The 12053-nt window shown below is 57.3% G+C and overlaps 1 protein-coding gene across 6 annotated transcripts in view; it reads left to right on the top strand.

Moving 5' to 3' along the window:
• PAK4 (p21 (RAC1) activated kinase 4) overlaps window positions 1–11574 on the top strand; it is a 52110-nt gene extending 40536 nt beyond the window's left edge. For 3 of the 6 annotated variants that reach the window (XM_059666607.1, XM_059666610.1, XM_059666609.1), the window contains exons 3-10: window positions 1546–1792; window positions 4933–5394; window positions 5606–6043; window positions 6712–6845; window positions 7071–7197; window positions 8438–8563; window positions 9948–10082; window positions 10564–11574. In XM_059666607.1, the coding sequence (XP_059522590.1) occupies window positions 1589–1792; window positions 4933–5394; window positions 5606–6043; window positions 6712–6845; window positions 7071–7197; window positions 8438–8563; window positions 9948–10082; window positions 10564–10719 (1782 nt within the window). In that variant the 5' untranslated portion in view covers window positions 1546–1588 and the 3' untranslated portion in view covers window positions 10720–11574. Of the gene's footprint in view, window positions 1–1534; window positions 1793–4932; window positions 5395–5605; window positions 6044–6711; window positions 6846–7070; window positions 7198–8437; window positions 8564–9947; window positions 10083–10563 lie in introns of all 6 variants that reach the window. The other 3 variants (XM_059666605.1, XM_059666608.1, XM_059666606.1) reach the window with 1 other exon arrangement.
• Window positions 11575–12053: the final 479 nt, after the last annotated feature.

The following is a 12053-nucleotide window of genomic DNA, read 5'->3' as shown; positions in this document are numbered from 1 at the left end:
AAGTCACTTACCCAAGGTCACACAGAGCAAGTGGCAGAGAGAGATTTACTCTCTGGGTATCTTGCTCCTTCCCATTATTTCTCTGGTCTCCCTGTGGGACTCCACCATCAGGTGTCTCCCCTTTGGCCCCTTTGGATTTTTTGTTTGTTTGTTAATCCTCACCCAAGGATATTTTCCCATTGGTTTTTAGACAGAGTGGAAGGGAGGAGGAGAGACAGAAAGGGAGAAATACCATGTGAGAGAGACAGGGAGACACATCGATTGGTTGCCTCCTGCATATGCCCCAACCAGGGCTGGAGATCGAGCCCACAACCGAGGTATGTACCCTTGACCGGAATCAAACCTGGGACCCTTCAGTCCAGAGGCCTACCCCTGTCCACTGAGCCAACTGGCTAGGGCTGTCTCCTTTGTTTGTTTGTTTTTATATATATATATATATATATATATATATATATATATATATATATATATATACACACACACACACACACACACACACATATATATATATATACTTTTATTGATTTCAGAGAGGAAGGGAGAGGAGTGAGAGAGATAGAAACATCAGTGATGAGAGAGAATCATTGATTGGCTGCCTCCTGCATGTCCCCTACTGGGGATGGAGCCCACAACCTGGATATGTGCTGTTGACTGGAATCAAACCCAGGACCCTTCAGTCCGCAGGCTGACGCTCTATCTAATGAGCCAAACCAGCCAGGTTTTTTTAATCAACTTTCATTTACACTGTGCCTGGTACTATTCTGAATACCTGACTGGAGACCCCACACCCTAAAAACAGGGACTGTGTTGTCTGTCAGTATCTGTTATGATGTGGGTCTTCCCAAATGTGTGATCTTGGTGAGGAGCTTCCCTCCTCTGAGCTGCAGTCTCCTCCTCCGTGGAGCGGGAGTGGAGCGGTCAGGCTGCCTGGGCATGGCGAGGCGCAGTGACCATTTGGTGAACAAGTAACCAAAGGGGTGTGGTGTTCCTGGCCCAGAGTCTAGGCTGGGAAAGCATGATGGTTGTGACTAGGCCATCAGGAACGGGTCATGAGCACACTGTGTGCCAGACACTGTGCTACGTGTGGGGGGCGGACATGGGAGCCTGGGCAGATGAGACCTGGCCTACAGCACTGATGTAGTGATGGGCTGTAGACACTAAACTAGTAAACATAGGAATAAACAGCAGAATGTCTAGAAGTTAAACGTGCTATGAAGTGGGGCGTGGAGCGTGGGCCTCTTTTACTTGGGGTAGTCAGCAAAGGATTCACCAAGGACTCTGAGACCTGAAGGAGGGGAGGGAGGGAGCCATGTATGGATACTGGGGAAGAGTATCCCATGAAGGGGACAGCCAGTGTGAAGGCCCTGAGGTTAAAACGCCAGTGTGAGCAAGGGGAGATACAAGTCGAGAGGTGATGGGGCAGGCCATGTGGGGTGGATCATAGGGACGACTTGGCTTCTCCCCTGAGTGAGATGGCAGGACCAGAGAAGCAGGGAGAAATGGGCAGGTTCTGGTGAGTGGCCCCCTCCCCCAGGCCTGCCGCAGGAGCCCACGTCTGCGCCCTCCTGGTACTAAGAGCCTTGGCGCCATGTTTGGGAAGAAGAAGAAGCGGGTAGAGATCTCGGCACCATCGAACTTCGAGCACCGCGTGCACACTGGCTTCGACCAGCATGAGCAGAAGTTCACGGGGCTGCCCCGCCAATGGCAGAGCCTGATCGAGGAGTCAGCTCGTCGGCCCAAGCCCCTCATCGACCCTGCCTGCATCACTTCCATCCAGCATGAGGCCCCCAAGGTATGCTGGCACCCCCACCTCGCCTGACCCTCACCAACCCCACAGAGGGACCCCAACCCTTAACCCCACACTTGACCCTGTGGCCAACAGCTCCTCGCTGACCCCCATCCTTTATGACTTCCAAATACACGCCCCAACCCTCCACACTCATCCTCACCCCCAGTGCTGCCCTTTCATCCACCCCTTTACCCACTGGCGCCTTACCTAGCCTCCAGCCCTGAGAACCCCACACTTACCTTGATCCCTCCAACAGTCCGTTCATACCAGCTCCTAAGTTGTGCTCTCCCAGAGCCTCACACCTAGAGCTCTGTGTTCCTGACCCCAGTGCCATCCATAACTTGTCCTTGGGTCTTTACAGAGCTTCCATGGCAGTGAGGGGGAGGGGGGAGGGCAGACCTATTCCCAGATGGTGACCCCCCGCTTAAGTGGTCAGGGCTGGGCTGGGGAAGCCCAGAGAAGAGGCCTGATCCAGGCCTGGGGTTCAGACCCACTTCTCAGAGGGGACACCTGAGCTAAGCCCTGAGGACTGAGGAGGAGGAGGAGGAGTCCTGGGCAGACGGTGAGCAGCAGGGCTTTTAGTGGAGGAAGAGGCCCGTGTGAACCTTGGGGATTGGGGTTTGGGATTGCCAGCAAACGAGCAGAGCTGGGATTGGTTCATCATGCTCTTTCTAAAAAATATATATTTTTTTATTGATTTTTTTACAGAGAGGAAGGGGGAGGGATAGAGAGTTAGAAACATCGATGAGAGAGAAACATTGATCATCCGCCTCCTGCACACCCCCTACTGGGGATGTGCCCGCAACCGCAACCAAGGTACATGCCCTTGACTGGAATTGAACCTGGGACCCTTCAGTCCATAGGCCGACGCTCTGTCCACTGAGCCAAACCGGTCAGGGCAAAAGGCTCATGCTCTTAATCCCTTTCCTGCCTCCATGGTTCAGGTGCTCTAGCTTGGCCTACAGTGAGGCCGGCCTGGTGGCATGGACTTTATCCCAAGGGCAGTGGGAACAGGAAGGGCCTCAGGCCAGGGGAACGAATCAGGGCTGTTCCGGGAGTGGAGGTGGGTGTAGCAGGCTCAGCGCCTGGGACCAGGCTTGCAGATGACTCATCCTCTCCAGTTGCCCAACCCAGCCTCCAGGTCAGTGAGGTGGGTGTAGACACAACTGTGGACACTCTCCCACCAGGATCTCAGTCTGGGGGCCCACTGAAGTGTTCCTGTGTCCCATGCAGGATGCTTCTGAATATTTTGAATTATTTGTCACCTCTTATAAAGTGAGCGATTTCATGTCCAAACTTCTGTTTCTGGCTTCTCCTGACTGATCAGCTGAGGCTGAGTGATAGCAGCCTCCATAGGCAGGGGACTGGCTCCTCTGAGGTACAGGCCCCACCTGGGCGACCAGGAAGAAGAGGCACCTTGTCTTAATTCACCCAAAGGTGCCACACAGTCTAGCACTGTCCTGGGGCCCCTGTGTGTTTGCTGCCCAGTCCTCCCAGGCCCTTCCTCCCTCCCCCAGGCACTTCTGACCCTAAAGCCTGACCAGCTGTCTGCCAGGCTTCCGGGCTGGCAGCCAAGGCCCAGCAGAGGCAGGGGCAGGCCCCATAGGTGGGTTTTGTGGGATCAGTGTTTTCTGCACAGTAGGGGCAATTCTGACTTCGGGGTATCTGGCAGCCCTGGGCCCATGTCCCTGTGTGTCAATGGTTGACAGCACAGAAGTGGGGGCCATATTCTCTGCTTCCCACAGCCTCCACTCAGCTCCCCTCACTCCCTCACGGTTCAGCAAATGTTTGAATGCCTTCTGCAGACCGACACTGCTCTAGGTGTTCAGATTTAGCAAGAGCAGAAACAGGAAGACCCAGTCGCTGCTCACACACACATTGCACCTGGGGAGCTGTAGGTGTGTTTATATCCACTGGTTTTATGTACTTTATTTTTTAAATAAATATATTTTATTGATTTCAGAGAGGAAGGGAGAGGGAGAGATAGAAACATCAATGATGAGAATCATTGATTGGCTGCCTCCTACACGCCCCCTACTGGGGATCGAGCTCACAACCTGGGCATGCGCCCTTAACCGGAATTGAACCTGGACCCTTCAGTTCGCAGGCCGATGCTCTATTTCCTGAGCCAACCCAGCTAGGGCTCCAGTGGTTTTAAGTGCTCTAAAGGCAGGGAAGAGGGTCAGGGAGTGTTAGGGGCTGGCATTTTAGATGGCTGCTCAGCAAAAGTCTCCCTCTGAGAAGCTGAGTTTCCAGCAAAGACCTGAGGAGAGGAGGGAGGGAGCCATGGCATACTTGGGGGAAGATGTTCCAGGCAGAATGAACAGCCAGTGCAAAGGCCCTGAGGTAGGAGCTGCCTTTGTACTTGAGGAGCAGTGAGGCCCATGTGCCTGGAGCTAAGTGGGGGACAGGGAACCCTGGAGACTGTTTCTCAAAGAGGGAGCCAGGACCTGGATGAGGGTGGTGCCCATGGAGAGGGTGAGCACTGGGTGGATTTGGGACACACGCTCCACCCAGCCCCCATCGGCATTCTCATTGCCATCCCCGCTCCTGGGGTACTCTTGCCCTCTATGTTGGGCCCACTCCTTTCTGACTCTCCCTATACCCAACACTTGGCTTCCAGGGGAACAGAGAATGTGTTTTGGGGGTTAACAACACTGGCAGGCTGCAGGGGAGGAAGCACCAAGCTGTGCCCTGGCCCCGGCATCCTGTAATTTGCAGCTCTCCAAGGCTGATTATGGAGTGGCGTGGCCTCTGCCCTCCCCCTTCACCCACAGGGCAGCAACCGCCCCCCTTCCCCAAGCCAGGAGAGCAGGAGGCAGGAGGGTGCTTCAGCTAGCTTCCGGCTGGGGATGGGGCTGCAGGTGGGGCGGAGGCAGCCTGACTGAGGGATGTTACTCCTTCAGCCCTCCCCCTGCAACTGACTTCTCTGTGTGGGGGTGGGGGAAGGGTGCTGCGGGGCCTCCCTGGCGCTGCCCCCATCTGCCCAGCCCCATCATCACCCATAGCATTTCTTCATTTGTCTCTGTCTTGTCTCTGTGTGTGTTGTATTGTCCTGTCCTTGTGTGTTGGTTACATATCCTTTGTCCCCCTCCTACTTGCCCGGCCCCTCTCCCACCACTGCCCTGGATCCTGGACCCCAGACCATCGTGCGGGGCAGCAAAGGTGCCAAGGATGGGGCCCTCACGCTGCTACTGGACGAGTTTGAGAACATGTCAGTGACACGCTCCAATTCCCTGAGGAGAGACAGCCCGCCGCCGCCACCCACTCGTGCCCGCCAAGAAAATGGGATGCCCTCGGAGCAGGCTGCCATAGCCAGAGGGGGCCCAGAGAAGGCGGCCAGCCAAAGCCGGGTTGCTGGTCACCGTGAGGGGAGTGGCAGCAGTGGTGACAAGCGGCGGGTGGGGCCGGAGAAGAAGCCAAAGTCTTCCAGGGAGGGCTCAGGGGGGCCCCAGGAATCCTCCCGGGACAAGCGACCTCTCTCTGGGCCTGACGTCAGCACCCCCCAACCTGCTGGTGTGGCCAGTGGGACGAAAGTGGCTGCTGGCCGGCCCTTTAACACATACCCGCGGGCCGACACGGATCATCCATCCCGGGGCGCCCAGGTAACTGATCCCCCACCCCAAGACCCCGTATGTCTCCTTCCCCAAAGCTTTTCCTATCCCCACCCACCTACTCCAACCTGTGCCCAGCCCACTGTGCATCTCCATCCTGACCACCATGTGTCTGTGCCACAGCCGGGCCCCTGTCCTGCTCAGGAGAGCAGAGCTGGCCCCTAGCCCCTCCACTGACAGCCTCCTCTCCTTTCTGTTTCAGGGGGAGCCTCACAACATGGCCCCCAATGGGCCATCAGTGGGGGCCCTGGCTGTCCCCCAGTCCTCTTCCTCCCGGCCTCCCACCCGAGCTCGGGGCCCCCCCAGCCCTGGAGTGCTGGGCCCCCATGCCTCCGAGCCCCAGCTGGCCCCTCCAGCCCGAACCCTCGCTGCCCCTGCTGGCACCCCCGCCTCTGGGCCTCCCGGACCCCGCTCTCCACAGCGGGAACCCCAGCGTGTGTCCCATGAGCAGTTCCGGGCTGCTCTGCAGTTGGTGGTGGACCCTGGTGATCCCCGCTCCTACCTGGACAACTTCATCAAGATTGGCGAGGGCTCCACAGGCGTTGTGTGCATCGCCACTGTGCGCAGCTCCGGTCGTCTGGTGGCTGTCAAGAAGATGGACCTGCGCAAGCAGCAGAGGCGTGAGCTGCTCTTCAATGAGGTGGGCCTCCTGGCCTCCCTGTCCTGCCCTCACCTTCCTCCCAGTGCTCCTCCACCTGATGGTGTTGAGGCCGGAAGGAGGTGGCCCCTCTGCCAGCAAGCTTGTTACAAAAGCAGAGGGCTCTGGGAGCAGCCTCTGGACTCTGATGCAGGGTCCATCAGCACTGTGCCCCACAGCCCGGCCCCCACCCCCCCCACCCCCCCACCCCACCCCCGTTACTATGAGCTTCGCTTGAATGTGGCCCTGAAAGCAGTGTGTTCCCACCTCCCCCATCCCCATCCCACCTTCCATTCTAACCTCGGCTCATACCTACTTGTCCTGATCTCAGCCCTGTGCTCAGACGCTCTCTTCCCACTTCCTCTCCCAACACCAGCCTGGTCTTCAGGGCCACTCAGAGACCAGCTCAGGACTGGTTACAGATTGGGATCAGAAATGTGTGTGCGTGGGGAAGAGAGCACCCTCAGAATGGAGGCTTCAGGCCTAAGCTGCCTTTGTGGTCTGTTAACTTTGGGGAAGGCCGTCCAGGGCGATCCCGATGAGCAAGAGCGGCAGGTGGAACTGGGCCTGGAGGGTGGCAGAACCCAAACCCTGGCCCGAGAGCGAGGTAGGAGGGCGGCTGGCGGCTGGCGGCCCTCCCCCCACCACGCTGACCCAGCCTCCCTCGTCAGGTGGTGATCATGCGCGACTATCAGCACGAGAATGTGGTGGAGATGTACAACAGCTACCTGGTGGGCGATGAGCTCTGGGTGGTGATGGAGTTCCTGGAGGGAGGTGCCCTCACTGACATCGTCACCCACACCAGGTACTGCCAGGCAGCACAGCCCTGGCTGGCACCCAGCCCACTGTCTCCCCAGGCTCCCTAAGGTGGCGCTAGATTCCCCCCAGACCTCTCCTGTGACAGGATGAAGTCCCCTCCAGATCCCTTGGGGTGGCGGAGCCAACAGGGCTATATCCCCCTCAGACACCCAGGGTTGGACTGGACCCCCCTTGGACCCTTTTGCCCCAGTTGCTTCCTCCCCCCACACAGGATGAACGAGGAGCAGATCGCCTCAGTGTGCCTCGCCGTGCTGCAGGCCTTATCTGTGCTCCACGCCCAGGGCGTTATCCACCGGGACATCAAGAGTGACTCCATCCTGCTGACCCACGACGGCAGGGTGAGGATTCGGGTGTCTTGGGCTTCCGCTGCCCCTCCCCAGCTCCCCTCTGCCATCAGGGCAGGCTCTGGCCCCCAGTGCAGCGTCTTGAGGAGCAGTCAGCTTGTTCCTCGGGCAGCAGTCCAGCGTCAGGTCAGGTGGCCCAGGCTGACGGGGCTCTGCCATCAGCACAGGACACTGGCACCTGCACTCTTGCCCTAGGCTCAGAAAAGGGAGAACGCATTTGGGTGGCCACCACAGTTTGGCCATGTGCTTCTCCCACCCCTGAGACCAAGCACCTGAGTGGCCGTGGACCCATCCTGCCTCCCGTCTTCTGGACTGAATGAACTTGTGGTCTATGGATGAGCCACAGAGTGCCCAGAACCTGCATGTACAGTCCAAGAGTGGACTCTCAGTGGGAGGGCCCCTTGACTATCACCCAATTCTTGGAGATTCGACCTTCCGCCCCCAGGAAAGTTAATCCAGACAACAGAAGTGGCAGTGTGGAGCTCTTTTCACTGGGCGGGCTCAGGGGGGCAGCTTCAATCCAGGGCCGTGGTTGGCAAACTGCGGCTCGAAAGCCACATGTGGCTCTTTGGCCCCTTGAGTGTGGCTCTTCCTAAGCCTTAGGAGTACCCTAATTAAGTTAATAGCAATGTACCCACCTATGTAGTTTAAGTTTTAAAAATTTGGCTCTCAAAAGAAATTTCAATCGTTGTACTGTTGATATTTGGCTCTGTTGACTAATGAGTTTGCCGACCACTGCTCTAGGGTCTATGAACCCCTGAAGATGTCTACAGAAGTGTTTTAGGGACATGTGTAGCCACCTAAACTTGCACACACTCTGGGCAGGCTTTCCGGGGTTGCGACACACAGACATCCTCAAGAGTCTGGAAGGGGCCTGCGACTCAAAAGAGGTGTGCATCCTTGATTCTGTGGGCCTGGTTGTCGCAGAGGCAGGCCCAGTGTCCTCACACTCCAGGGAAGCAGAGACCCAGGCGTGAGCTTTAGGATCCAGCTCTGGTCTCGGCCCCAGCATCAGCCTGGGTACCCGTAGGACTCAGGCCACTTCCCCTCACAGCCCTAGGGCAGACCCTGTCTGGAAGTCAGATGGTGTGATGTGGAGGCAGTGACACACCTAAGGGCTCCCTACCAGAGGTGGAGACCCAGCATGTCAGAGGCCAAGGAATTAATAGGGGGCTGCCTCTCTCACCCTCCCCATGCCAGCACCTCTGACCTCGCTGCCTGTCCCCTGCCCCAGGTAAAGCTGTCAGACTTCGGGTTCTGCGCCCAGGTGAGCAAGGAGGTGCCACGGAGGAAGTCATTGGTTGGCACGCCCTACTGGATGGCCCCAGAGCTCATATCCCGCCTTCCCTATGGGCCAGAGGTAAGCCAGAGGGAGCAGGTTGTACAGCTGTCAGCACCAGTTCGTGCTGTGAACAGCATGAGTGGCGGGGTTCAGAACAGCCAGAGTGACGGGGTGAAGTGGGTCTCAGTCTGGGGAATGGGTCTCCAGGGATGATTTTGGAGGAAGAGGTAGACATTCATTCATTCATTCATTCATTCATTCATTCTTGATTGGGTACTAGTTCTGAGCCATGCCTAGTGCTTGGCAGTGAGAACAGAATGCTGAGCAGAAGTGGTCACGGCTTTGACTAACAGCTGGTGCAGAGGCCACAAAGTGGCTGGCTCCTGGCTGGTTGGCTTGAAGATGCTTTTGCAAGCATTTAAAAAAGATAAGTTTCTCATAGAAGTCCAAATATCCATTCTCCATCAGAAAACCAAGATGTTTGGTCACATGGAGGCCAATTCCCACATGGCAACAATTGGCAGCACAGATAGGCTGCCCTGCTGTAGAAAGGGAAGCCCCTTCGTCTTGGTCATAGCCCCCACCCATTCCTATTAGGTACACTGACCTGCATCACTGCCATCACCTGCCTGGCCCTGAGGCCTGTGAGCTGGTGCCCATGGCCCTGAGGATTCCTCCACAGTCAGTCAGCAGGACCTGACCCAGTGCCTGGTCCTGGGACAGGCATCCTGGGAAGCACATCTTGGGGGGCCTCAGGCTGGAGTGGGGTCACACTGGGAGGGGAGACTAGTATGAGATTCTGAGGGGACATCTCAGTCAGGACAGCCTGTGAGTGACAAACCCTGCTCAAATGGATTTAGCAAAACCTGGAAGCTAAGGGTCCCCAAAATTGTGACAGGCTTCAGGCCTAGCCGTCCACATGCTCCCTCCCTTCAGGCCCTGATTTTCTCTGCAGTGTTCTCTCAGTCAGGTGCTCCCCTGGTGACAGCAGAGATGACCCTGACAACTGGGACATGTCTCCCTGCCTATGAATACCATAGGATATTTGGCTTATAGTCTCAGGGTTGACTCTGATTGGTTCAGCTTGTGTCCATGTGCCCATTCCTGACCCAGTTACTGGTCCCAGCCAACCTGGTCATGCCCTTGCCTCCCCTTCCCCCCGCCTGCCCCTGGCTAGGTGTGAGGAAGGGTGGGGGGTCCGCCAGAGGAAACTGGTTGTGCTTAGCAAAAAGAAAGGGGACAGGCTAGGTGGGCAGAACCCTCCAGGGGGTTCCCTGGGTGAAGAGTGCATGGGGTTGGCAGGCTCATGTCAGAGCAGGGGTTCCGGGTCCAAAGCTCAGGTTGCAGAGAGGCAAAGGTAGAATGGGGGCCGTCCCTCCCCAGGATTCCCCCAAACCCTGGCCTCCTCCAAACCCTGGCTCACCCAGCACAAGCCCTGCTATTATCCCTTCCTCCGCTGCAGGTGGACATCTGGTCGCTGGGGGTGATGGTGATTGAGATGGTGGACGGGGAGCCCCCCTACTTCAATGAGCCACCCCTCAAAGCCATGAAGATGATTCGGGACAACCTGCCACCCCGACTGAAGAACCTGCACAAGGTGGGCCTTGCCGGCAGGCAGGTAGTGTGAGGAAGATACACAAGCCTGTAGGGTGGCTGGGTGCCACCCGGCCTCACACCCAAGCAGAACGCTGGTGGTTGGTGTGGACTGAACTGGGGCATTGATATCTCCTGGGATGGCATTTACTGGGTGCTAGACTCATGGCCCTCCTCATCCCACAGAGGTGCTCACGCTGGCCTGACTGAAGGCACACAGCATGGTCAGGCCCTGGAGAGGGGCCTTCCGGGTAGAGCTATCTGGGGAGAAGGGGTGCCTCCAGGGCCCCGCTGCTGCCAGCTCCTCACCAAATTTTGAAAATAGGGGGGAAATGAGTCCGTGGGGCCAAGCTCTAGACACAGGGCACCTCTTTCCTCCCGACCTGGACAATAGGTGTCGCCCATTAACAGAAAGAGGCGACTGAGGCCCCCACAGCGAGTAAGCAGTGGAGCTGGCACTCAGACCTGCCCTGCCTCCCCCACAGGTGTCACCGTCCCTGAAGGGCTTCCTGGACCGCCTGCTGGTGCGTGACCCAGCACAGCGGGCCACGGCAGCCGAGCTGCTGAAGCACCCGTTCTTGGCCAAAGCGGGCCCGCCCGCCAGCATCGTGCCCCTCATGCGCCACAACCGCACCAGATGAGGCTTGGTGCCCTGTCCCTGAACCAAAGAGCCCCTTGGGTTACCCCTGCCTTGCCGAAGGCCAGTAGGGGGCCAGCCCCTGCTCCTCCTGGCCTGGGAGACACTCCATGTGGCACTGCCTTTGTTACTGGGGCAGTGTGTGGGACCCTACTACTGAACTCCAGTTTTGACTTTGTGACTCAAAATATGGGATTTGTGGGAGCAAGTGAGGCTCCCAAATCCCCCCCTACAGGACAGGCCCTCCCTGTGTTTCCCTGTCCCCAGGAAGGACAGGCAGCTTCCCATCACTGGAACTCTGCAGTGGGGGCTGCTAGGGGTGGAAAGAACACTACGAAAGAGGCGTGTGTGCGTGTGCGTGCGTGTGCGTGCATGTGTGTGTGTGTGTGTGTGTGTGTGTGTGTGTGTGTGTGTGTACAGGGGTGTGCACACAGTGGAAGGTCCAGCTCCTCTGTCCTCCAGACTGCGAGTGGGTGTCTCTGACCTTGCCTCACATACAACCCCCTCTCCCCCTGAGCCATGGTGGGGGTCGATCATGAATGTCTGAAGAGTGGCCTTCTCCCTTAGCCCTGCATCTCCTTTCTGTGGTTGGATGGGGAGACAGGTCAGGGCTTCCCCCCACCCCCAGCCTCTGCAGAAAATGACTACTGCACCTGGACAGCCTCTTCTTTTCTAGAAGTCTATTTATATTGTCATTTTATAACACTCTAGCCCCTGCTCCCAGTCGGGGACAGATGGTCCCTGTCCTGCGGGGGGCACCGGGGACGAACCACTGCTTGAAGAATCAGGTTCCTGTCCCCTTGGCGCAGCCCCACCTGCCCTCCCTCAAGTTAGTTTTACAATTAAAACATTTTCTTGATTTGTGTGTGTGTGTTTGTGGAGTGTGTAGAGGCCCCTGCCTGCCACACTGTCCAGGCGGAGGGACTCTAGGGTCAGGAGTGGGCGGGCCTGGCCTACCCAGGATTCTAGCCCAGCTTAGGGCAAAGGCTATGTCTGTGGGCGAGTGGGGTGTCCCAGGTCAAAGGACAGCCAGTAAAGCTCCTGCTCACGGGCACATTGACACTGCCCACCCCCTTTCTCCGAGCCTGGGAGGAGTCAGTTTACAAGTCCATGTGCCGTGATGACCACTGTACCAAATCTGCAATTTCTGGCAACTTGTTTCAAAGGTTGTCTTGAGCGTGCTCAGTGGGTAGGAATGAATCCGTGTTGAGTTGATGCTAGTAAATTGCTCAATGGACAGATGGGCTTTGGGGCTTGGCTAAGGTGGATGGACCAAGGCTGCCAGCTTCCCAGAGACTCCATCAGTCAAGCTCTTCCCTCCAGGCTGACTCGGGCCTG

This window comes from Myotis daubentonii, chromosome 15 (genome assembly GCF_963259705.1).
Source record: "Myotis daubentonii chromosome 15, mMyoDau2.1, whole genome shotgun sequence".
Lineage (NCBI taxonomy): Eukaryota > Metazoa > Chordata > Mammalia > Chiroptera > Vespertilionidae > Myotis > Myotis daubentonii.
The sequence above is the reverse complement of the archived record's forward strand: the minus strand, read 5'-3'. Positions and strand labels throughout refer to the sequence as shown.